This window comes from Furipterus horrens, unplaced genomic scaffold (assembly GCF_987537825.1).
Source record: "Furipterus horrens unplaced genomic scaffold, mFurHor1.1.pri manual_scaffold_6, whole genome shotgun sequence".
Lineage (NCBI taxonomy): Eukaryota > Metazoa > Chordata > Mammalia > Chiroptera > Furipteridae > Furipterus > Furipterus horrens.
Genome location: NW_028327176.1, coordinates 68,287,012 through 68,313,770, shown reverse-complemented (window position 1 = coordinate 68,313,770; position 26,759 = coordinate 68,287,012). Strand labels below are relative to the sequence as shown.

General features: G+C 44.9%; 1 protein-coding gene and 1 non-coding gene across 2 annotated transcripts; one reads left to right on the top strand and one right to left on the bottom strand.

Moving 5' to 3' along the window:
• Nucleotides 1–770: 770 nt before the first annotated feature.
• Nucleotides 771–16,584, top strand: CD8B (CD8 subunit beta). Its single transcript, XM_090280322.1, has 6 exons — nt 771–878; nt 3,934–4,293; nt 7,958–8,047; nt 12,373–12,462; nt 13,825–13,861; nt 15,852–16,584. Exons 1-6 carry the CDS (start codon nt 833–835, stop codon nt 15,862–15,864), a joined length of 636 nt encoding a protein of 211 aa, XP_090136448.1. The 5' UTR covers nt 771–832; the 3' UTR covers nt 15,865–16,584.
• Nucleotides 16,585–18,981: 2,397 nt separating this feature from the next.
• LOC150006403 (U6 spliceosomal RNA) lies at nt 18,982–19,085 on the bottom strand. The gene has a single exon (XR_016512079.1). It is a non-coding gene; the product is annotated as a U6 spliceosomal RNA (small nuclear RNA).
• Between the last annotated feature and the right edge of the window lie 7,674 nt (nt 19,086–26,759).

The following is a 26,759-nucleotide window of genomic DNA, read 5'->3' as shown; positions in this document are numbered from 1 at the left end:
TGCAGACAGAGCAGCCCGAGTGCACAGAACAGGAAAGCAGGGCACACACACACACACAGACACTCACACAGCTTCAAAGTTGGCATCTTTGTTCATCTGCTGATTTCCCATTTTAGTGTTATTTTAACAGTAATTGCACCTGTGGGGACAGTAGGGGAGCCCTCAAATCTTCTCAGCTCTTCCTGGCTGTTTCTTTTGACAAACCCCTCAGGCAGGGTTGCCTTCCCCTCTCCAGGGCCCCAGCTTACTGCCCTCAAGCATCACACTGTGTGGCATGGTTAGTTAACTTCCCTTTGTCCTTCACAACTGTGTGCCCTTGAGGGCAGAACCTAGGCCCTGGTCACTCTAGTCCCTGCGGAGCTGGGGCTACCCAGGAGGCTCACAGTAACTACTCAAAAAGAAAAGATGTGCCCGGCGTTAGGATCCAGCTCCACCCCCACCCCCTTAGGACCTTGAACATCCTGACCTCTCTGAGCCTCATCGCCTTAACTGTCACATGGAGTCATGACCCTGTTTTGACCACCTCGCAGGGCAGGAGGCGATCACACACGTGCAAGTGCTTGGCACAGGACAGCGGTGTCACCTCCTTGTCTGAAACCAAGGGTCCTAGTGCGCTTTTTAAAAACGGAGCCAAGATCTTTGAAATGAGAGGAGGATGAGGGTGGAGACCTTACTATCCTCACAGCAGACTCTTCTCAGGTCCCGCCCCTCCCCTTACCCTTCCCCCCCCCCCCCCCCCCCCCGCTGCCCCGCCTGGTCCCGCTCCCCACCCCCTCGGCCCTGCGGGACAGTCTCAGCCGAGCCAGCTAGGATCAGGTGCGGAGACGCCAAGATGAGGCTTTTGCTCTGTCTCCTTCTCGCCACCGCGCAGCCGGCAGGTAAGGCGGGGAGGCCGGCGGCGCGGGGCGGGACAGGTGGTCTGTGCTGAACCCAGGAGCGCCTGAGCGGTGGAGTTTCGGGAAGGCTTTCCGGGTCGGGTGCAGAGGCCAGAGTCCGGGGCTGTGGGGCTCCCGGAGGTGGCGCGGCAGGCACAGTCCCTGCGGGTGGAAAGGAAAGCCATCCGGGGAGCTCATTATCCCAAGGGTCTGGGGAACCCAGGACTGAGGCCGCCTCTGCCCAAAAGCCTGCAGCTTGGAGAAAGGGAGACGGGAAGACAGGAGGGAGGGACGGAGGGAGAGAGGAGAGAGGAGGGGAAGGAAGGAAGGAGCTAGGAAGAAGGGAGGAGGAAGGAGGTCCAGCGAGGGAGGAAAAACGCGCTTGCTCAGAGACAAAGCAGGGATGTGCGCCCAGGAAGGTTCCAGAGTCCCCGTCCTGGTTTGAATGTTCCACACTTGGCCCAGGGTTCTGTAGACACATTTGTATTACTTCCGGGCCAGTTTTCTCACTACAATCTGCCAAATACCAGGCTCTTGTCAGTTCTCGGGCAAGCATGGCAGGGTATTCCCTCAGGCAGGGTTTCCCTGTGTCCCCAGTGTTCCTTGGGGTTGGGCGTGTAGTGTGACTCCAGTGACAAGCAGTATTGGAGTTGGAACGTCACAAGTGGAATGGAGCGAGGAGTCTAGACTGTCCTTCTGACTAAACCCAGTCAGACTACCTTTTAGAAGTCCCTCCCACTACCAAACTGCCGGCAAACCTGGGGTCAATTTGCTCCCTTGTCCAAAAGGCCAAAGCAGGGCATCCCGCCAGGGGTGACAAGGCTTGCCAGCTGGGTCTCTGACCCATTGAGCTCAAGAACATCTGAAGTAGAAGCTAATTCAGGCCATTCAAAGCTACTGATGTTATTGCCAATCGTTTTAGAAACAGCAGGTCCCTCTAAGAATGGAGTCACTTAGGTTACTGAGAATAAATTTAATCAAAGGAGAGCACAAGTGTGATAAGGCCTGGCTAGGTGTCCAGCACATTGATGGGGTCCAGCCACGGCTGGATGTTCGTTCCCCAGGGGCTGAAAAACAAGTGGTCACCAGAGACCAGAGAATGTCTCAGCCAGGAAGTCTTCATGTCATGACGAAGGAGGTGCCTCTTCTGACCTCTTTACCACCAGGGAGTCACTTATGGGCTTTCTTAGAAGTCTTCAAGAATCTGTGTGTTTGTGGCCCTAGTATGTGCACATGAGCACATGACCACCATCCTGGAACGACAGTTCCCTCTATTCGGGGAGAGCTTCAAAGCTCAGGTTCTGGGGTTGCAGACCTAGGATCGAATCTGAATCCACCACATACAGGCTGTGTGAACTTACGTATGTTTTTAACCCTCCTGAGCCTCCATTTCCTCGTCTAGAAAATGGATGTGAAACAGGATTTGGTGAGGATTAAATGAGATAATACATGCACTGTGCTTGGCGCGGTTCAATAAATATTGGCACTTTCAATTCTTATTATCTCCCCCAAGAGGTCAGTGACCCAAAACAATAAAGATCCCTCTCTCTGCTGAAAAGGCAGTATGGTATTTGGGGAGAAAAGCAAAGGGCCAATAGCCCCTTGGGTCCCAGGTACAATTTTATTCTTGATGCAAGCGGAAGCTCAGAGCAATCTGTGAGTGGAGTCAAAAGTTTAAGTTCATTTCATCAGTATTAGAAAAGGCCGCTATGGAGCCTGAGTACAAGTGTACAAGTGTGAACATGGGCCACCACCTCAGTAAGCCAGCTCCTCTTGGGTGTGTGCGTGCGCACGCGCGTACACACACACACACACACACACACACACACACACACACACACACACACAACATTCTCTGGCCTCTTCTGCTCTCCCAGGTCTGTGCCTCACTGCTCCTGGGTCTCTTGCCTGGCCTGCTGCTCTCCCTCCACCAAACAGCTAAAATGAAAGGCTCGCTAAGTCAGATTCAGTTTGTTGGACTTTACTGCAGAAGACACACTGAAATCCTACCCTTTATTTCATTTGAATCCTACCCTTTATTTCATTTGCTGCCAGTAACAACCCCTGATATGTGAGACACATGGACAATGACTTGCCCATGTACAGTGCTTTACAGTTTGCTTTCTTGGACATTCTAGCCCTCAAAGGCAGTCAGGTCAACGGCCTTAAGCTGCCCTCTTTTTAAAGAGAAGAGACACACCATAGGTTCCACAGCTGGTGCAGGGCAGAGGCTGGGTTCAAGGCCAGGTCTGCGAGTTCTGCTCCAGTTTTCCGTGAACAATCCCCTACTTACAGTGTTTCCTGTCTGAGACTAAAATGAACTCCCACCCCTGGTTCTAGGGTGTCTGTCCTTCCATTCAGGAAGTGGATCTAGCGACCTATCAAGGTTGGGGAATGATGGTCATTAATTGTGCCTACCAGGGGACAGTGAGTGCTGGCTGTCATCCATGTCCAGAAACTGGCTAGCCCTTTCTTAGGTTGGCCAGCTCAGCCCTGTGCTCTGCCCGTGATTCTGAGCTCCTCTCCCAGCATGCCCTGGGTCTCCTTCAGCTGCTTGGAGTCTGTTGAAGGTCTGTACAGAGAGTTGCAGCAGGGCAAGGTGAAAGGCTTTGACTCCAGACTTTGAATCTTTGAGTTTGAATCCCAGGTCACTAACTAGCTGTAAGAGAGATTTTGAACTAGTAACTTCATGCCTCAGTTTCCTCATCTGTATAAAGGGGATAAAAATCCCGAAGTAAGGGAAAGTCTTGATTGAGACATTTATGCCAAGAGCCAGGCTTATAAACGTGTGGTCAACAAATGGCAGCTCTCTCTCCTGTTCCCTCTGTAAAGCTGGGTAGAGTAAACACCCATCTTGCAGATGATCTCCTAGGAGGTGGAGTGCTCGAGCGCTTGAGTCCAGGAACCACCGGCTGCATTTGCAACAGCCTCCAGACCCTGCAACTGGGCAGGTTCTTCCACAGCTTTTCCTTTGATACTCAATTCAGGGTGCCTCTGAGGCCCACCACTATGGCCAGGAAAATGTGCTGATGGTCTCTGCTCCCTCTGCTTCTCGTAGCTCTCCACAGCAACTTTCCACACCAGCAGACTCCTGGGTTCCTAATGGTCCAAACCAACACAATGGTGCAGATAGTCTGTGAAGTCAAAACGTCCCCTGTTAACACACGCATCTATTGGCTGAGACAGCGCCAGGCGCCAAGCATGGACAGTCACCATGAGTTCCTAGCCTTTTGGGATCCGACAAAACAGACTGTGTATGGCACGAATGTGGAGCAGGAAAAGCTAACTCTGCGTCAGGAGGCATCCCAGACTACTCTCAGTCTCGTAAGTGTGAAGCCTGCGGATAGCGGTGTCTACTTCTGCATGACCATCGGGACGCCTGAGCTGATCTTTGGGAATGGAACTCAGCTGACTGTGGGTAAGACCCTTACTCAATGTTATCGATAGCATTGAGCACCTACTGTGTGCCAGGCATGGGCCAGGCACAGGGGTTGCCCCTACTCTCAGTGAGCCCAACTCCTCAGGCGGGGATGACAGCCGTAGCACTATGATTAATAGTAACAAAATATATTCTCAGACTTACCCAGGGCCAAGCACATGCAAATGTTTTACATAGTTATCTCACTTAATGCTGCCAACCATCCCGGGAGGTAGGTACAGTTATAATTCCCATTGTAAACGAAATGCTTAAAAGCATTACTGTTTCTTATGTGGACAGAAGAGCACTGTGTTTTAGCCACATTAGGCCCACCTGAGACTGTGGCTGGATTGGGCTGAGTTCCCAGGCCTGATGAGAGTTTCAGAAATCCCTTCCAAGTGGGCACACAGGGCCAGTGAGGGGCAGGTGACTCATATTCTGCATATGGGCCTATGGCTCATACCCACACCAGAGTTGCAGGGGATGAGGAGACTGGACCTCAAGCCCTACTGCAAATTCTGTTGCTAATTCACTGTGTGCCTTTGGGCGGGTCAGTTCCCCTCACTGGGCCTCAGTTTTCTAATCTGTGTCATGAGGTTGCTGATGGCCTCCAAGACCTCCTCTGATCCTTAGAAGCTACAGTTCCTCATGAATTAAGTCAGCACATCCAGTAGAATTATATTGTGAGCTACAGATGAAATTTAAAATTTTCTGTTAGGCACATTTAAAAAAGTAAAAAGAAACACACGAAATCCATTTAGAGAATACATTTTATTTAACCTAATTTCTCAACAGTATCATTTCAAAATGCCATCAAGATAAAATTATTGCTGAAGTAGTTTATGTTCCCCTTTCATACTAAGCATTCCAGGTGTGTTTTACATGAAGAGCACAATCTCAGGTCAGGTTGGTCGTGTTCCATGTGCTTAGCAGCACGTGTGGCAAGTGGCTGCTATATTGGACAGTGAGGATTAAAGCTATCAAAGGTGCAAAGAAATCAGGGACAGAAATTCTCAAAAGCCCATGTCTGACTTTAGCCCCCTCCTCAGGTTAGCCCATGGCTGGGGCCAAACCCCTGAAAGCCTCCCACAGTCTTGCTTCCCACTCATCTGGGTTCTTCTCACACTGGGGGCACTGAGAGTAACAAGGGACTCCCCAGGAATTGGACCACTCAGAATGAGCAGTGCAGCATGCCTTGGGGTTTGTTAATTGATTCCTGTATTGAAAATTGGGTTTTGGTGTCAGGGTGTGGGTTTTACTTTGGCTTATTATTTTTGTCTCTGTAAGTGCCAAATCTTTCCATTCATGAGATTTCAGTGTCTGAGAAAGGTGGATGGTGAAATAGCATAACTGGTTTTTCAGAAGCCCCCCCACCTCCACCCACTCACTCTTGGTTTTGACATTTCCAAAGCCCTCCGGCTGCCCAGCTCCAGGAGCGGCAGTGCCTCCCCAAAGCATGTGCTTGCAACCGTATCACCTCCCCAGGGGAGGGGATCCAGAGCCAGAGCCTACCCTTGCGAGAAAGTCAGTGTGTATTGAAGGAAGAAGCCAGATGTTAGAGTAATTATTTGGGAAAGATGGCCTTTTTCAGGCCCCTTAAGTATAGCATAAGTTCAAAGGACCTGCTCCTTTCAAAGAGGAGGAAAGGGGGAAGATTTTAACTTGGTGAAGGATGTCAGGAGGAATCAAGGGGGCCTGGTTCTGGGCAAGAAAAATTAAAATGGAACAAAGCTGTCCATAAACCCCTATCAGACCCAGAATACTGTGCCCAGCCAAAGCAATGAGGTCCTACAGAGCTGGCTCCCTGCAGGTTCACCACTGACCTACTAAGAGCCTTCCAGGCCTCCCTGTGTATCAAGAAAGGGGAATGAACACTTCTAGGGCTTCAAGGATGAAGTGCTGTGGCGCCCCTCGCCGAGTAACAGGCTCCTCATGCGCTCTCAGAGCATGGTAGCCGATGGTGTCTTTCCTCTCACACTAGTTTTCCTCAACACTCCAGAGCCATGGGTCAACCTGGTGTGCTTCACTTTTTGGTGAAAAAGCATTTGCCCCATTTGCCCCCAAGGCAGTGTGGCTCAGTGAGAGCCTAGAAGCAGAGTCTTTTGACTTACCTGCTGGCTCTACTGTTTACTGTCTCTCAAACTCTGCTCAAGTTATTTCAGCTCTCTGTGCCTAGGCTTCCTCAGGGATAAAATAGGGACAATAGTGCCTGTCCCAGAAGCTGCTGGGCTCAATAACTCAAGCTGAAGTGCTCGGCACTGCCACTGGCACATGGGAGAAGTGTAGTAAGTGTTCATTCTGGTTAGTTGGTGCTTCTCAAAACTTCATGGAGCAGGCTGAGCAGAGCATATCTCCACTTTCCAGAGGAGGCACAGGGTGGTGAGGATCCCAAATGTCCACTTTTTATATAGAAGAAACCAGCCCCAAGTGACCGATTTGTTGGCTGCCCCTCCCTGTCCCCTTGACTTCAGAGTTTAAGTTCATGGTGTCTCCCTATTCCCTCTCCTATCGTTCTATAGAAAATCATTTCAGTAAAATGTGTCTCTTAACCCACAAAGGCAAAGGTCGGATACAGTGGCCCCCAGTGCTCACACCATTTCTCGGCCTGTTGGTGCCTCAGGCATGTCTCTTTGCTTTGTGTACTGGACCCCTTGTTTTATCCCAACACTTCAGCATGTGACACTGAATTAGAACAAACACAGAGGAGTGACCCACCCAGGATTCAGGAGAGGGGTTTGGAGTCCCAGCCCAGCACTTTCCACTGAGGGCCTCGAAGGCCAGCTTCTCCCCTTAATTTCGCTGGCATTCACATTTGAAATTAAAGGTTCAGATTAGACTAAAGATCCCTCTGGCTCTGATAGTATATGATTTTGAAAGACACCCAAGAAGGAAAGAAAATCCCAACATATACAACCTGCATGTGCTTTTAAATTTTTATTTGTTGATTTTAGAGAGAGAGGAAGGAAGAGAGAGAGAGAAACACAGGTGTGTTGTTCCGCTTATTTATGCATTCATTGGTTGATTCTTGTATGTGCCCTGACCGGGGATCGAACCACAACCTTGGCCTGTTGGGATGTTGCTCTAACCAAGTGAGTTACTGGGCCAGGGGCAACCTGCATGGTATTGTATCTACAGGAAAGGCACCCCACCCTCTTACCATGAGTATTCTCCATGCGCTTAGGGATTGGGAGGGCTTGGGGACTCTGGCTTTGGTTCAACTGAAGCCATGGCTTCAGCCAGGCAGAGCCATGTCAACTGCACACTTCACTTGGCAAACCCTCCTTTTTAATTCTCATGTCAACCCCAAGAAGAAGATGAAGACCATTTTTACTTCAGCAGATGAGAAAACTGAGGCACAGAAAAGTGATAGGACTTGCCCCAAATTACACACTGGTTAATCAGGAGTCCTGGGGCTCTGTTCAGGTCTGTGTAGTTCTAGAACCCCTCTCTCTCCAAGACACCAAGCTGATCTCTGTCCCTAGGCCCACAGATAGATCTGAGAGTTGGGGAAGTTCAAATATTTTATTGTTCTCTGACCTTCAAGCTCTGTAGGGAATGGTCATAGAGCTTCAGTACTGGCAGGTAAGAAGTACAGTGTTGTTTTATCTGTAAGTCTACCTGCTGTTTACCTGGCTAAGATATGTGTTTTGTTTGCTTTCTGTAGTTGATATCCTTCCCACCACTCCCCAGCCCACCAAGAAATCCACCCCTAAGAAGAGAAAGTGCTTATTCCCAAGCCCAGTGGTGCGGAAGGGTGAGTTTTCCCATTCCCCTAGACTCTCAGAAGCACAGCAGACATTGTCACTCCCATCCATCCATCCTTCCTTCTTTTTTCCTTCCTTCCTTCCTTCCTCCCTCCCTCCCTCCTTCCCTTTCCTTCCTTCCACAAGCCCTTCCCAAGCGCACACTCTCAAGCCTGTTTCTCTGGCCCTGAGCTGGGGTCACAAGGGAAGCTGTGCTGTCCTTTAGTAGCTTACAGTCTAGTGCGGACACACTTGCCAGTCATCACAGGAAAAAACTTAATGAAAGATATGTCCACCCAAAACTTTCACACAAAATTTTCCAGCATCATTATTCACAATAGTCCAAAAGTAGAAACAACTCAAATGGGTTAACAAGATGTGGAAAATCCATGCAATGGAATATTAATTGGTCACAATCAAGAATTAATTACTAATACATGCTGCAACATGGAGGAATCTTAAAAATATTATGCAGTGGAAGAAGCTAGTTATATAAAACCATATATCATATGATATCATTGATATGAGAAGTCAGGAATATGACATTCTGTAGAGACAGAAAATAGATTAGTGGTTGCCTAAGGCTGGGGGTTGGGGGAGGAATGCGGAGTGACTGCCAGTGGGTACAGAATTTCTTTGGGGGGCGATACAAATGTTCTAAAATTAGATTATGGTCATGGTTGCACATTTCTATGAATTTATAAAAAACATTAAATTATACACTTGAAACAGGTGAACTTCACAATATGTAAATTATATCTCGATAAAAGTGTTAACTAACAAACAAAAAACCCAACCCAGATGACCAAAACTTTAAATTCTCCCACTTTTGATGTCTCACATGCAGTGTATGCTTATAACGAGCGCGCAAGCTCGTCACTCTGTCCTGTAGGCACCAGACCCCACAGCTGGAGTACACACACACGCACACACACACACACACGCACACACACACGCACATGCACACACACACGCACACTTTTCTTGAACCCATAAGCCAAATGTGTTTCTAAAAAAATACTGACCTCTGTTCCCCCAAAGTTGCTGGTAACAAACAGAAAGTACCATCTGCTCCAGCCTATAGAACAAAGCACAAGTAGCCACACCAGGCTGCCTCATGTTGCTTGGGTTGCTTGTCTTAAATACACATAAAGTTCCAGAAAGAGTCTGGGAGAGGCATCTAACAGGACCTAGGGGATGGGAGTGGGAAGCTGTGCCATTAAGTGACAGTGAAAAGAATATCAGAATCTGTGTACAGAGGGCAGCATCTTAGGGAACATAAAAATGGAGACAGAGTGACCTCGTTTTACAAAGTTTATGCCCCAAAACCTCTCCTAAAGAATTTCAGGCAGGTACAACAAAAAAGAACAGAAAGGGAAAATACAACAGGGTCATAGAAATGGGCCACAAACACAGGGTCTGTGCTGTGGCTCTGAAGGAGCCAGCAGATCAGGTTAAAACAAAGGCAAGACTCCAGGCACCATGGCACAACCACGCAGTGATAGAAAAAACAACCCCAGGCATCAGAGCCTTTATCCAGCCTTAAATTCTAGCAGAAACCTGTTCTGTTCATCCTTATGTAAGGACTGCTGAATGATAGCGATTTCAGTAACACTTCTATAAATGATGGATGAAAGGTCTTCAAATTTCTTGCATCATTTCTAATCTTCAGGAGAATCCTGGGGTAAAATACAAATTCGACCTGAGTAGGTTCTATAGAATAAACAGGTGGCCAAGTGGAGTAGAGGTGGGTGGTAGGTGGTGGTTGCATTTGGGGTGGGGGCCATGGGGCAGTGTAACCTAGTGGTAAGTCAGCCAGGCCTCAGTTATAATCCCTGTCTACCACTGCTTATACTGAGTGACCTTAGGCAAGTGATTCAGCCTGTCTGGACCTCAGTTTCCTCATCTGTAAAATGGGGGTGTTTACCTGGCTAAAGGAAGGAGGATTAAATGAGATGCCATACACAAGGCATTCAGCTTGGCAGGGTACCCAGGCAGAGTTCAAAGCTTATGATCATGAATAAAACACCCCTGGCCACCATGGGCAGGCACCTTCTTCCTAAGGCTTAGGGCTGTCCCTGGAGAAACACTGGGAGGTCCTGGGGGACAGTTTCTAAACCACTCTTTCGGAGAAATGTGCTGAGATTCAGACCTCGGGAGACCCCAGTGAGGTGAAGAAGCTGAGCTGCATGTCACTGGTACGGCTCTGGCTACCAGCTCCTTGCCCAAGCAGGCTTTTCACCACCTTTATTAGAAGCAACAGCTTTTCCTGGAGTTGCATTTTGGGTAGATGATTATGCTACACTGTGGACCTGTAGCTGCATTGCTGGCCTCCAGTTCAGTCATGACCACCCTTCAGGAAGCCTTCTCTGATCCACCCCTCCTCAGAAAGAGGGGACCTTCTTGCTCTGCACGCCCCTGCAACCTTCACCCACCCCATCACTTATTTTAAAATTACCACTTTATTGAGGTATAATTTTCATATCATAAAATGCATCCATTTTAAGCATATAACTGATTTTTAGTACATTTGCCAAGTTATGCAGCCATCACTACGATCTAGTTTTAGAACATTTCATCAGCCCCAAAAGATCCTCTGTACTTGTTTACAGCTAGTTTCTGTTCCCACCCCAGCCCCTGACAACCACTAATCTGCTTTAGATTTTCTGTCTCTATAGATTTTCTCACAGCTATAGATTTGCTTTTACTGGACATTTCATATAAATGGAGTCATACAATATGTGGACTTCCATGCCTGGCTTCTCTCACTTAGCATTATGTTTTGGAGAGAACATGGAGGAGGTGAGAGGGAGGCAGACAGAAACCCTTGCATCTCAGAGGTGAGAAGGACATGCAAGGGCCTCTATGCAACCTTCCACCCAGTGCAGGAATCTCCCCTCCACATTGCACCATCCAGCGCGGCAAAGGCGGGCTGCCTCACATGGAGGGGCCCACTCCACTCCCTCCCTACTTCTCCTGCCCTCAAGCTGTTGTGGTGGGGCCAGCAGGGGCTTTAGAACTTGGAGGATCTGGGTTCGTACCCGGGCCCTGCCTTTTAGTAGCTGACTGACTTTGGGTGTGTAATTTAACCTCTCTGAATCTAGGTTTTTATGAACTGTAAAATGAGAGCTAAAAATGATAGTAATACCCTCCTTCTTCACAAGGTGGAATTTTGCAGTTAGTATTATTCTAGGCACGTAATAGGTATTCAGTAAAAATTCAAATCTAAACTCTAATTTTTTTCAGTGATGGTCCCTTGCCCTTTTCACCCATAGATCCTGGTTCTGCCCCTCAGTTTCTCACAGGGACCAGCCATAGCGGCATGAAGTGTGTCAGAGAAGGATTCGGGGCATTGATAATACACACTCTACTGTTTAAATAGCATACAAAATGGGCAATGGAACAAATGGGCAACTCACAGGAGCAAAAGTAGTGGCCAACATATGAAAATTACTGAAGCCGACAAATAATTAGGGAATTGAAGTAAAATATTTTTCACCCACTGGGCTGACAAAAGCCCAAACCTTTGATAACATCGAATGTCGGCAGGGTGCACAGTTGGTAGTTGGGAATGGAAATCAGTATAGCCTGTTTGGAAGGCATTTGACAGTATCTCTTACAATTTAAAATGGACACACTATGATTTATTAGGTCCTGTTTTCAGTATCTGTGTCAGGCAGGCTCCTGCATAAGAAGAAACATACCAGGATGTTCTCTGCAGTTATTTATAAAGCACAGGAAAGAAACAAAATGCCCACTGGTGGCAGAATAATCTGTGGTAGATCCATAGTCTAATGTTGCTCTGCTAGAAAAAAGAATGTGCTGATATGTTTAAGTAAAGAAGAAAATGACTGCAGAACAATTTGTACAATATAATCCACTCTATTTTTTAAAAGACTGCATGCCTCTATGTAAACTAAGTATTGAATATATAAAAATGCAAAGAGAAAGGTTTCAAATTAACAATGGCATTTATTGCTGGGGAGGAGCAAGGATGTCAGGGGCACTCATATACTTGAATTTTTTACAGTGAAAATATATTCAGCTATTTTTTATGAAATGAAAATAAATTTTTTTAAATAAATGGCAAAACTCCATTATCAGTCATTAAAATGGTCTATTTCCCATTAACATAAATAGGTCTTGAGTTTTAATTTGGATGTGGGACATGAAATTTTATATATATAATTATCACAATGTATTTAAAGTGCCCAGAAAAAAAGACCAGAAGAAAATATGCAAACAGTGGTGTTCTCTGGGAGGTGGGCTTTGAGTTGATTTTTCCGTCTTTGTAGTGATCTATGCATCTCAGATGTTCCATATATGTGTCTTCTAGGCCCGCCATGTGACCCCCTTACCCTCGGCCTGCTGGTGGCTGGTGTCCTGATTCTGCTGGTATCCTTGGGTGTGGTCATTCACCTGTACTGTAAGTTGTCCCCTCTTGGGCTGTCATGGCCACCCCTTATTCGCTGTTAGAGGTGTTCCTGAGGGTGCTTCCTTCTCTAGGGTAGCAAGGCAGATGTGAGCCTGATTCCAGAGGTGATTCTTGGCATGAGTGTATGCAGCCAGCAGGGGTTAGGGGCCACCTTGTCTCTGGAGTCAGACAAACCTGGGTTTGAATCTAACCCTGCTGCTCCCTGACTTAGTGGCCTTGAGTGGGTGCCCTGGCCTCTCTGAGTCTCCCAGAATCATGCAGGGGCAATATTACCTACCTCCCAGGGTTGCTGTGTAAAGTCCTGCCCACTGTATGCAGCTAGGGTCTGTGCTTAGTAAGCAGGAACTCCTGTGGGCAGCTGGGATGAAAGCAGTACACAGAAGAGACTGAAGTGGGGTGTGGGTTACATTCCCAGAAGCTAGAAATCCTTCTGCTCTGTGACCCTCTGTGTGGCTGAAGGGAAACTCAGAGATGGCTGCTGCTCTCAGCCATGCTGGAGATAGAATCATCTCCTATGCTCCCTCACCCCCAGCTACAGGAGAGGCTCACACAGCTGCTAAAGAGCTCAGAGCCCCAAGCTCACCTGTGTCAGCTCAAGCAATTCACTTACCCTTTCTGGGCTTCTGTAAAGTGGGAGAAGGTAGACTAGATCAGTGGCTCTTTTATAGGTCTCCTTTGAACATGTGATGACACTTAAGGACCCCTCCTTAGATAAATGTTTCATGGGCATATTTGTGCATTCAGTTCCCATCCACAAAGGGATCCATTTACCCTATTCTAGGAACCCCATTAAAGTTCAGTGGTCTGCAGACTTTACTTAGTGTATTATGTATGTTATTAAATGTGCTTCAAGAATAAAAAGTAATGAAGGATAAGATAAATTCATAAATAGTCATGCTCATATTTTCTTCTTTTATCCCAATGGGAAACCTTGCACACCTCCCAAATACAAAGGTTCAGGACCACCTGTCTGTACCAGCTCTTGTTCCTGATGTGCCGTGAAGGGCAAAACAGCATGTTTAAGGATACACAGACTGAAGTAGATTGACTGAGTTTGAATTCTGGTTTTACCACTTACCAGCTGCGTAACTTAGGGCGAGTTACTAAGTAACACACTTGCTTCATGCCTTAGTTTCCTCATATACAAAATGGAGATAATAAGGGTAGTGTCCAACTCTTAGGTTTGCTGTGAGCATTCAGGGAGTTGAAACACAGGAAGCCGAAGCAGAGCCTGGCACCAGGGAAGTGGTCTGAGGTGTTAGCTGTCCCTCTCATCACACCCCTTGCTCCCTGGGGCTTGGTGTCAGCAGCCCACAGTCCACACTGACTGATGTTCTTGGTTTCTTCATTCAGGCCAGCGGAGGAGAGCCCAGCTTCGCTTCATGAAACAGTAAGTGCATGGGGCCTTGGAAGAGTGCCCATGTCGCTGCCTTGGGTGTGGTCCTGGCTTCCTCAGCCCCAGCTGTGCTCACAGCCTCCACTGGCAAGGAGCCAAAGTCAGAGCCAGCTTCAAAAACATCATAGACTCTATAAGTCCATGGGGTGATAGAGCTCAGAGAAAGAGATCACCTAAACAAACAGGAGTACTGATTGGTTGTTTAAGTGCATTTCATGTATGGAGATTCAGCTCCCAGCCCTCCCGGTGGTAGCAAGCAGCTCTTGCACACATGGAACAGGGCAGGAGACCCCAGACCCTTACCCACCCATTATTTTATTTGACTTGATCCTGTATGACATAGTAGGGTTATTTTTACAGAGCAGTTAAACACTTGCTCAAAACATTTGGGATAGAAAAGAGTAGAATTGTATAAAAGCAAGAGCAAGTGGGTCCCTCCAGGGCCACTGTCCTCCCTGCTGGTGTTGGGTGTCTTGCTGCTTGGCCCCATCTTCCACCCTGGCTCCCAGGAGTTGGCAAACCCACCAGCTGACTCCATAGACACAGGGCTAGAAAGACCTCATCTGTTGGTCCCACTGAACTGTATAAGCACATGCAGTCCTCTGGACCCCACTTGGGCCATGGGCAGTGTTCTCGGGCTGGTTTTCCTTCCACAAAATAGAGAATGTTTCACATCTACCCGTCTCATTAATGACAACTCTCTCCACAGAGAGTTGATTGAAAATAAAAGGAAGCCCATGCCTCTTGATTGAAGAGGTTAGCAGGACCTTGTGCACAAGAGCTCTGGCTCCAGCAGGAGGCAGATCTGGGTTTGAATCCCTTCTGCCACTCACCCACCATGTGACTGTAGGCGAGTTGCTTCCCCGAATCTCTGATTCCGCATCTGCAAAATGGGATAACAGGACCAACCTCATGGCTCCCGCAACACAAGCTCATGCCGCTTAGGGAAGGCAACTCTGTGAGCCCAACAACCAAAAAACAAAATGTATTTTTAAATACTCTAAAATTATAATTTCCATATGCGCTCTCCATGTTATACACTCCATGTTATTATATATGTATCCTATTTTGTATATATAGTTGCTTAAACATGCCTGCCGTGTTTTATGGGCAATTTTCAATGATAATTTTGATTGTGTGCAATTATCAACTTATGTGCTGGACTTATAAACTAACCCCTACCTAACAGATAGTAACTTGAGTGTATTTGTCTAAACCTAGGCCTCCAGAATGTTCTTTTATGGAGAATGAGTCTCCCTCAGGGAACCGGTTGCCTGTGGTTCTACCCCCAACTCACCCTTTCATTTTAACTTGTTTCCCGGCAGTTTTACATCAGTTAATGGGGAGCTGGCTGCAGGACCTCATGCCTTGGCAAACCCAAGGGTTCTGAGGATCCACTAAGGCAGAGGAGATGAGGGTGATCATGGGCGAGGCCCTGCGCACCCCTCACCCTCTGCTCAAAACTCTGTTCTCACCTTTTGCCTATGTTTATACTTACCTGTGAGACATCATTTGAACAAAAGGGTGTGTGGTTAAAAGAGTTTGAAAGCCACCTCTGATTTTGCTATCAGGATCCAGGTATGGACAAAACAATCTGTGGGCCTCATAGATAAGTTGTTCCAAAGTCAAGTTGTGATTAGTGGCAGAGGTTCTCAGCTTCCCACTGGCCTTAGAAAATCATTCTATCAGCAGGCCTCTGTCTTCTGGCCCCTTGGTGTGCATTTGTGAATAGCTTATCTTAGACTGTACTGCAGGAAGTAACACAAAGTTAGAGCCCTTTGGGCTGCTTTTTTTTAGCTTCAAAGTTTTTTTGTTTTTTTAAATAACTACGATAGGCCCTAAAACCATACTAACACAAAATTCCTGGCCCAGGGTACTAACTTGGAGTGAAGCCCTGTATCCTCATTTGCCGTTTGTCTGCTACAGGAAATTCAATAGTGTTTGTCTGAAAATCAGTAGTTTCACAACTTGCTGTTGTTTTTAGGTTTTATAAATGAGCAGAGAATATGCTTGTGGTGTCCTGCTACAAAAACACGTTTGTCAGTGATGAGCAAGATCTGGAAAAATGAGAGAGAAGGGACACACTGAGTGAAAATTTCACTGACCTGCCGAAACTGCCTGCCTTTAATTACTGCAAGTTCTTCTGTGGGCCTTATGCGTGGGAGCAACTTGTCCGTTGGTCGTGGAGTCTTAGAGAGAAGGCTGCAGAGCCCCAGGCACTTCCTGCAACTCGGGCACACTGGAGGACTGAGGAAGAAATGCTGCCCATAGTACCACTTCCTACTCCTGTACTCGCCCTGGACTGGGCCAGGACCTTCAGTGTTCACCATCCAGCCACCATCCGCAAGTTGTTTTGCCCTGGTAGGGCAGTGACATTGAGTCCTGAGTCATGGGATAACGCTGTAATAGCTTCCCTTCATTCTTGCCAAGCTGGGGCTGACTGTCCTCGCAGACAGCCCCAGAGACCAGACTCAGATTTAAAAGGAAGCCTCCAGGAGGGGCTGACCTGGCCCTGACAGTCAGGTCAGTCTCTGAGGATCTGCTCTGGGGCTGGGAACTTGCAGTTTGGGGTGCAGAAGATCACTTCGTCTCCCATCTGGAACTTCTTGGCCTTCACTTCTGCTTTCTAACAGCTTGTATATTCTTCTTTCACTTTCTGTTCTCTTTTTATAAAAATGTCTTGGATGTAAAAATAAAATCCTGAATAAAATATCAAATGGCTCATGTGATGTAAAAGTACAAAAGCCCATCTATGCAGCAAAGATGTTGGTCTTAGTTGAAAAGAAATAAGGATAAATGAAATATGTCCTCATTTGCCCCCACAGCACATCCTAGTCCATATTATAGGTGTAGAGAAGGGCTGAGGGGTTGGTTAGCACCAAGACACATGGAGCTAGGCAGCAGTTAGCCCAGGGGCCGAGGTCTCAAGTTGTCTTCACTAGCACCTGTTCATTTCTGTTGAGGGTGGAACCCCAGGGACTCCTGACCTCAAGGCCAGTGACCTTACAAGAACGGAAAGGTGAGAGGCATTAAGACCTCTGTCCATTGATTTTTTTACTGTCTCTCAGTTTCGATGGTCAGAGAAAAATGCAAGGAGAAAATGCTAAACTGGAAAGGGTAGTCAAGATGAAGATCTCATGCCCTTTGAACAACTCCAAGGATGCTGTCTTAGCTCCCCGCCTTGGGCTTTTGCAACATAAGAGCTATTGAGCAAAAAAGAAAAAAGAAAAAAGACTGCATCCTTAGCCTGCATTTACAGAAGCACCACACAAGGTTAAATGAGAAGAGTTCCACCTGCTTTTCCAGCCCAGTCCTGGACTGTGAAGTATGATTTAAGAGCCGCATTGGCAACCCAGGTTCTGCTCAGAGGCCCCTGGCAGCCACAAACTCAAACAAGGGACAGTGTAACCATCTTCTGTCATCTGAGATGCTTGCTGCTTGTGGGGCCGGAGGGCACAGGAGGACTAGGTGTGGCGGGTAGAAGTTAGAAGGGCATAGATGCTGGACATGCTCAAGGGAAGCAAATGCTTTCTGCCCATCAGCTTCAAGGGCAACAGGACAGGCTGCCTCCCCAGGTTGAGGGGAGAGGGAGAGGGTCAGCGTCACCTGGACCAGACTCTTCCAGGGTTCGCTTTTAAAATGGGTTCCTTGCTCCAAGATGTCTGATGTAAATAAGAGATCAGAAGGCCCAGGCAGGCGGACTGCCCTCCTTGAGTGCTCACACCCAGTCCACAGTGAAATAAGAATAGGCTGTGAGGGCCCTCATCTCCCTAAAAGCTCTGCTCTGCTATTTAACAGTGTCTCCCTGCTGCTGTCTCTGGAATTGTTAGTTCTTTGCAAGTTTGTGAGGGGAGCCAAGGTTGTGGGGGCAGGGCTGGGGGTGATGTACTTCTTGGTGTTTACTGTGCCGCAGGCACCTGCCAAGAGGCGAGAAGGCTGGCTTGGTCTGCCCAAGGAACAGGCTTGGCTGCCAGTAGTGGGGGCTGCGGTGAGGCGGTCTGCACCCAGCACCTGACTTTTGTTTTGAAGAAGAAATTGAGCTGTTTGTTACTTTTTTCTAGAAAGCCATTATGGCAAGGCATCAAAAAATAATTTTGTTTTTTAATCTAGCTATCTTTTGACTATCGATTCCATCTGTAGGCATTTATCTTTAAAAAAAACACACATCTCAAAGTTTCATGCACAGAGAAATACTCATCAGATTGCTTCTTGTCTTTGGCTTATTAGCCAAAAATTGGAAACAATTTAAATGTCCATCAAAAGGAGCCAGTTAGAGTAACTGTGCTACAGCCTTATAAGAAAGTCCATGCAAGCTGTTAAGGAATGAGCCAGGTCCATATATTCTGGCATAAAATGATGGCCATCATACCTGCATGTATTCTAACAACATCTGTATTGGTTACTCCATATTAAATTCAACACATGCTTAAAATTCAAGCACAGATAAAAATGGGTAAAAGTAATGTATGTCAAAGGTCAGGATGTTGTTCTCCTTGGAGCAGGGTGATTATTACAAGGGAGTGCAAGGTTTGGGCGTTGGCACATTCTGCTTCTCCATCTGACAGCTGGTTAAAGAGTGTGTTCGGTTTGTGAAACGTCATTGAGCGTATGTATACTCATGATATGTCGACTTTCAAATATAGATACGAATTTAGATACAGATTATACTTTAATATAGAAATATTTTAAAATTCAAGTACAGGATGTTAGAAATGTGTAAAATCAGTATTTAAAAGTTTGCTCTTCCGTATTTTTTCTGCATGCACTTTTTAAAACAGAAAAACGCAATCTTGTAAAATATATAATACATTAGCTATAGAATAGAAAATTGAATCTTATAATATTATCCTGCAAATTTAATTTTTTTTTCTCTAATAGTATCAGAAGGTCTGTGGACATATTTGTTTGTATATGTGTAGAAGAAGGTCTAAAAAATACATTCTAAGTTGTTAATGGCAGTTACTCTGGGGACTTTCCATTCTGAGTTGTTCATTTTGGTGTTGTATGAATGTTTAAAACTGTCATTTATTACTTTTGCAATTGGGGAAAAAACCAAAAGTTTGAAAAAAAGAAACAGCCTATTATATTATATTATATTATATTATATTTTAATTTTAGATATGAAATGCTTCACAAATTTGCCTGTCATTTTTGAGCAGGGGCCATGATAATCTTTATATCATTCCAATTTTAGTATATGTGCTGCTGAAGCAAGCATGAAACAGCCTCTTTTAAAAGAGGTTCTGGTCCCTGTAATACTAAAAAATTGGACTCAGCTTAAATATCCATCAGTGAGAGATTTGTTCATAAATTATTATTTTTAAAACTCTGTCCCATGGAAATCACTGTGATACATGCTGAGGTGGCCAGAAGCAGGACAAGCTAGTAACCCTTAGAAGCCTGAGTTCTCTCCCTTGAAATGGGAGCACCAGTACCATCTCCCTCTCTGTCTTTGTCTTGCCCTGGGCCTTGAATGACTATAGACAGGAAGGTCTGGGAGCAGGACTGGTTTTCTCCCCTCCCTGCCTCTGTTAAGGGTGAAGAATTCTGGGCAGCAGCCTGCAGCTGTGGAACCCAGCAGAGCCACGTTCAAAGGAGGAAGGGGCTCCTATACCACCTGCTTCCTTTCATCCTTACTCATCCCCACCCCCGCCCCAGCAGCTTATGTCTCTACTGTAGGAAGTGGGCAACTTGTTTTCAGAAAGTGATCCCCGACCCTGTGTGGGCTGCAAAGCTGATGTGAATCTCCTACCCAGTCAAAGGGAAAGGGAGAAAGAGCCCAGTCTTCAGAGGCCTTTCCAGGTGTGGAGGATGAAAGAGATTTCCTCTGTCACTTCTTGGGAAACCTCCTCAGATGCGTCATCCTCAGTGACCATGAGTCACTGTTTCCTAGACTCCTCCTGGCTACATAACTCAGTGCATCAACTCAGGCAGAGGGAAACCTTATTCCCCAATACCACATCAGTGGGGGATTCACAGAAATATGCGTGACAGTGAACACAGGAGTGATGTAAACATACTTCGCTATTCCTGCCCAGTGTCATTGGCTAGCCAGGATCCCCCCCTTTTTTTTTCTTCATTAAATTACTGTCTTTGACATGAGAGTACCCGTTTTGGAGCTTAACTTAGGTTTCTGAATTTGAAAGGAAACCATCTAAATTTCTTTCATATATTTTAAATTGAGGACCATCTCCCATTCTGTCCCTCATTTATGAGTGAACAACTCACCCTGCACCTCTCTCTGCAGTTAATGCTCCTATTCCTTAGGCTTCTTGCTGCCAGTTCAAACATAATTATTCAGGCACTTTCTATGTGCCCCTCTGCTCTGTGCTGGGACTGGGGGTGACCAGGACGGACACAGCCTCCAGGGCTCATGTCTTACTCATCGCACTTAGCAAAGAGGCTTCTAGACTTCAATGCCCTCCTTACTGGCCAGTCTTTCATCTCCTAGGGGGACCAAGGCCTGGTGGAGCTGTCTTGCCACCCGTACAAATGGTCGGCATTCCCAAGCCTTGAGGCCAGAATCTAAATGGATAAGTAAAGGAGCAGAAGGCTCACCTAGGAGGTTCTCAGGCTCTCACAAGCAGGTTCTGCTCCCACTGTCAGGGAGCTGGGAGCTCTGCCCTCCTTCAGTGCCCATCTCAGCACCTCACCTGCTGGCATCCTGACCCAGCCCACCGGGCCCCTCCAGGCTCAAATGCCCCACACTCCTGAATATTTGCTCTGCCTAGTGCAGTCAACAGACACTGTGGAGAACACAAGCTCAACAAGTTAGATGGTAACTGAGCACCTTTCATGTTCTTGCTACTAACATGTGAATACATGCAGACACTGTCCCCAATCCCATGGGCTTACATGATGCTGGAGGTCACAGACACAAGACCAGCACTTGTGTGACCCTGAGACTGCCCTCAGCACCTCCCCTGCCCCACCCTAGTGTCAGTCATGGACAGACGATAAACAAGGGAACAGGTAAATGCCCAGGTGATGTTAACACGGGCAGAAGGCACGAACTGCCTCCTCAAAAAGGTTGTGTTCTGCTGATAGAAGAGTTTGCAGCCTCTCACAGGATATTTTGTGGAGGTCTCTGTGGTTGGGTGGGGGCAAAGTTAAGAGGGGAAGAGTTGAAGTGTTGGTGGGGAGGCAGAGGCCCACCTTCCCCAACACACCCCTCCCAGTGCTCCTTCAGCATCCTGTGGGCTGAAAGTTGGCTGCCTGGCTAGACTTCTGGCTGGGTAGGACCAAGCCAAGGAAAAGGGAGGCTGGGACTCCTGTCCCTCTATCTTCCCCCAACTCCAGGCCTCATCCAAGCTTGGGGGACCTGGGGAGCAAAGAGCAATGGGAGACTTGGCCAGCACAAAAGATGGACTGGCTGGAGATCACTGAACCTCGGAGTGGGTAGCGCAGGAAAAGGTGAAGTTTGATTTCCTTCTTCTATCCTCTAATCTTCCCTGCAGCCACAAGGATGGTTTGGTTTGGGGAAGGGAGGGAGGATGAATTCCACAAGAGAAGCAGGCCTCTGTGGAAGTCCTTTCCTGGGCCCCACTCAAAGCCCACCTCACCAGAAACTCAGAATGCTACCTCTGGCAGCCAGGCTTGTGGTGTAGAGGGTTGAAGGAAGTAAGAAAAAAAAAGGTTGAAGGAGCCTGGGCTCAGATGGAAATCAGTCTTTGCTCTAATGGTTTCTCACATCTTCCTCTCTCAAGACTCTGCCAGCTCACCCAGTGCATAGGGAGCTCGTCCATAGAAAAAAATTAATAATACTATTGGGATTTTATCTGTGTCACTTCAGAGTGAGTGTGCTCCTTTGTGTGCCATGTGAGGTTGGGGTGGGGATGTTTGCCTTGTAAACTGCTCCTGATTATTGTGACACACAAGGCCTTTCAATAGACAACTGTCCCTAGTTGAGCGTGGTCAGACCCTACTGGTGTTAACTCAAATTCTTCCCACCTGCTTCCCTGCTCTGCTTTTAGTATCCAAGCTAAATTAAGATTTTTGAGTGTGTTCATGTTTAAGGAGGAAGGTTGATTCATATGTTCTCAATGTCCTACCATAACCTCTACATCAAAATTTCATTTTCACAAGATGACCGGTGACTTGGTCAAGATTAAGAATATGTTTTCCAGAAAAATAGAAATTTGTCATTTGCATAGAAATGTCACTGGGTGGGTGAAAGTGTGAAAGAGTGATCCCACTCACTGCTTGAAAGGATATGGACAAGGGCACATAAGGGGGTTGCTCACGATATTATGAGGCACTACAGCCTTTGGAAAACAGTTTGGCAATATCTAGTAACATCTAATATAAATCACATAATCCAACTCAGCACTCCTGGACCAATGTCTCCTAAAAAGCAAAGGCATCATTACATAAGAATGAATACACATGTAAAAAATAAAATAAAATAACTTTTTTAATCTGGCAAAACCACTCTGTCCATTAAAGTGCAGTGATAATGAAGAAAATGGCTTTATATTCTTGAGTGTGTTCTGTAATTGATCCCAAAAGATACAGTCATCTCGTTCAATGTACTTTCTTGGGGGTGATGAGTGACTTTTTAATAGACATGACAGCATACTCCATTAAGTTTTACTTTGGTTCAATATTAAGTTTTTGAACAAAATAAAAACGAGAAACAGCCCAAGTTCATCAGTATGGAGTCCTAAATAAACTGTGATCAATCCACACCCTAACATATCATGCAGCCATCAAAAGTATGACTTAAAAGAACTTGTCTGACTTCTCAAAGTGTCAGAATCCCTGAGGCTAATCTTCAGTTTCTACTGCGACCCTGAAGCCGGGGTTTCCCTCAAGTTTTTCCCAAAACCTTTGCTACTGGTGGTTCAAGTTCTGCATTCTGGATTCCTGCTTTCCCACCATGATATTCTGTTCTCCTATCCTTGGGTCCTAGCAGAGAGGAAAATTGAAGAGATTAAGGGATGTGGCTCACCCATCTTTTTAGACTCAGAAAGGTTTTCTTTCTCAAAGGCAAGAGCCTCTCCCTCCCAATGGGATTGTCAGCTACTAGGTACATACTAGTCAATTTACAATTATTGATTCCAACGATTAAAACGAAGTGATACAGAATAGACCCGGTAGGATATATGGATTACCTGATACAAGTGGCATTCACATACATGGGGAAAGAATGGACTATATAAATGAAGGGTGCTGAGACAATTGGCTAATTCTTTGGAAAAAAATAAGTTTTAGTCCTTAACATCTTACACCAAAAGAAATTTCAGGTGGTTTAAATAAATGAATGTTTTAAAAATATACTGAAAAAAAGAAATCATAAAGTCAGTCATTTAAAGAATAATAAACTCTAATAAAAATTAAATACACCTGGCAGGATGGCTCAGTTGGTTGGAGCATCTTTCTGTATACCAAAAAGTTGTGGGTTTGACCCATGGTCAAGCATGTACGGGAAGCAACAGTCGATGTCTCTCTCTCACAATCAATGTTTCTCTCTCTCTCTTCTCTCTTCTCTTTTTTCTCTTCTCTCTCTCTCTCCCTTCCCCTTACTTTCTAAAATCAGTGAAACCATTTCCTTGGGTGAGGATTAAAAAATGATACAAAAATTAAATACAGATATTGTAATAACTATGAAAACTATGTATGGTGCCATGTGGGTACTGGAAATATCAAGGAGAACACTTTGTAAAGTATAGGATTGGCCAAAAAATTTGTGTATTTTTTTTGTAAAATGAAAGACACATTTTTCATTTTCACCAATAACTTTATTGATTTGGATATTTTGAGTATGTCAGCTATCTCCCATTTGATAAAATGTTGATTATTCTCAATTAATGTCTCAATTTGATTGGTATCAACTTCAACTGGTCTACCCAACCATGGAGCATCATCCAGTGAGAAATTACCAGCACAAAACTTTGCAAACCACTTCCGACACATTCAATCAGTCACAGCAAGCACCTTCTCCATGTATTGCACAAATCTTGTTGTTGTGGGATTTTTTGCATTTAAGTTGTTTTTTGTTTTGTTTTTTTTTACCTTTCTTGAAATAATATGCTGAAATTGTTGTGTATTTTCTTCCATCTTTAATATTAAAATGGCTACACAAAAATACACCAATTTTGATAAGTTTCTTTTAATGCACGCTGATATGACAGCTGTCACAACATAACCTAACAAAATTGTTTTGAATGAAGTTAACTAAACTAAGTGCTACTGGAGCCATGTTACAGAAAAAAACAAAAGGAATTTTTGGTCAACCCAATACATGATTGTCTAATCACCATTGCTGTACACCTAAAACTAACACAAAATAATATTGAATGTATACTATACTTGAAAGAAAGTTAATACAAACTAGTGCCTAATATACAGGGTCGGGAAAAAGTAGGTTTTGAATTGTTTGTATGGAAAATACAATAATTAATAAAACAAGAATGAACTCTGTGTTTCACATACTTACAACTATAAACCTACTTTTGCCCAATGCTGTATACATATTTGAGTTGTTTAAACAACAAACAAAAAAAGCAATGCATTTTAGCAGATTACACCAGAATATAATATTTCAGGTAGAGAGTGCTTATAAATGAGCCCCTTTGTATGCCATTGCCAGGAGTGCAGACTGGTACCACTGTTGTAAAGGGCAATTTGGTAACATGTATCATGAACCTTAAAGTTGTATATATTTCTTTGACTCAGAAATTCCACTTTTATAAACTTACCATAAAAAGGTTATTATGGTTATGCACAAGGATTATTAACAGCAAAGACATGCATCACATTATTGTGCACATACTGAGAACATGCAAAAAGCCACCAACAAAATAAATGATAATCCATACATACAATGTAATGGGAGCCATTAAAATAATGCCACGCAAGAACAATTCACAACTGAAAAAATATTCACAATGTATTTTTAAATTTAAACATCAGGTTATAAATTGTTAGATGTTATGTTTACTAAATCTTGGAGGACAGGGAATTATCTTTGTGTAAGAAACTTGCATTAGAAAAAAATAGATAGCATACATACCAAAATGTTAACTGATTGTAAGGAATTTGAGAGAGGTGGCAGGTTACAGGTAACTTTTTCCTTCATGTTTATACATATGCATTATTTATACCTGTGTATTACATTTATAGCAGGCAAAACAATAAAGTAATTTCAAATTTGAAAAAACATACAAGGGTGGACAAAAGTAGTTTCACAGTTGTTCGTATGGGAAAAGACATGCAGGTTATGATTATTACAAAAAAGAATAAACTGTGTTTTGCATACTCACAACTGTTTAAAACTATTTTTGCCAACCCCTGTATATGAGGAAAATACGTAATGACAAGAGAACTTACAGTTTAAAAATATAGAACAACTAGAATATGGCCCCATTTTTAAGAGAGAGAGAATTTGGAAGGTAGTAAAACAGAGGTTCCCAGTTGTAACTTCAGGGGTAGGATTATACAACTGTTTTTTTCTCTTCTCTTTGCTTTGCTATATCCTAGATTTTCTCTAAAAATACCATGATTTTAATTTAAAAAATAAGGTTGTAACTATTTAAAACATACTCGAACAGAACTTTACTCTTACACATTGGCTCAAAATGTCATGAGCTCACCACTGCCCTGAGGGTTTCACTTCTCTGTGTCCGGGGTCATTTAAAAGGCATCTTACCTTCAGAAATGAGCTCAACTACAGCATCTCCTGCAGCTACAATCTCCTTGGAAGGGAAAAACTTAAGTAACATACAATAAAAATAAATTTTAAAATTCCAAAGTAGAGAAGAGATGATTTACTCTATATAGCTATTTCAAGAAGCTGTCGGTTTGACCATTCACATGCACACTGAAACACACATTTCTACTTTTTTTCAAAGAAGGGTTGACCACATCCAATCTCACGAAAAGTTTCAAGTGACCAGATGACCTGATCTTCACACATTGTTTATTGACATTTGCCCTCACTTCCCAGCCACCATCTCCATTTATTAAGCACTTGTGATGTGCTTGGTACTATACTGTTATACGTGCATTCTCTCAGTACACCCCTTATGCACATATGCACTCTTGCCATTTTACATGCAGGACACTAAACCTGAGCTCCATGGAGTCACCAGGCTAGAAAGTGAACGGCGAAGATGGACCTTTACCAAAATACCGCCATCCAATGATACCTGGTGAGACATCCTGTTCCCCTACCCCAATCCATGGGGAAAGAGCAAAAGCAGTTTAATCTTAGGTCCTGCACAAGTTTACCTAATCTTGTCACTATATTATGCTCCACAGTTCATGATCCCTGCATGTAAGCCATCCCAGTGGGCTCTTTCTCTACTCTACTTGTGGCTAACATAGCAACAAACTTAACTAAAATTCAAAAATCTTTGTGACTGGTAAAATCTCATCCTTTAGAGTTATGGACCTCTATGTTGGAAAAGAAATTTGAAATCTATCTAATTTAGCTTCCAAAATAATACTTGAACAGCCTTTACAATAACCCTGCCAAGTGTTTGTCCACCCCACATCTAAACACCTCCTGTGACATAGAACTCACTTTCTCTGGGCAACCCACTTCACCTGAACCAGCTCTACCAGAAACATTTTTTCTCAGAGGAAGTCCCTGCAAGCATTCAAAACCCCCTCAAAAACAAGTCTACTCAATAGTTTATGTTTGACTGCAGTTTTGAATAGCTGATGCGCCAAGGTGACCATTTTGTCCATGTGTGACCATTTCCATGGCCAGTTCCCAATACGCCAGCTATCACTCCATCCTTTCTAGCTCACTCAAGGCAGTCAGTGACATTACATTTTATAGGAATAATCTTGAACCTGTTCTCCCTTTTTTAAAGAAGTGAGTGTTTTTAATTGCCACACTTCACACCCAGCAGTGACACAGTCAGGTACCCCTGCACAGGTTAAG

Excerpts from the sequence above, each read along its gene's own strand:
- CD8B (XM_090280322.1), top strand. The coding sequence starts at position 833 with ATGAGGCTTTTGCTCTGTCTCCTTCTCGCCACCGCGCAGCCGGCAG. Across the intron at positions 4,294-7,957 it reads TGGAACTCAGCTGACTGTGG|TTGATATCCTTCCCACCACT; the intron begins GTAAGACCCTTA and ends TGCTTTCTGTAG. Across the intron at positions 8,048-12,372 it reads AAGCCCAGTGGTGCGGAAGG|GCCCGCCATGTGACCCCCTT; the intron begins GTGAGTTTTCCC and ends TGTGTCTTCTAG.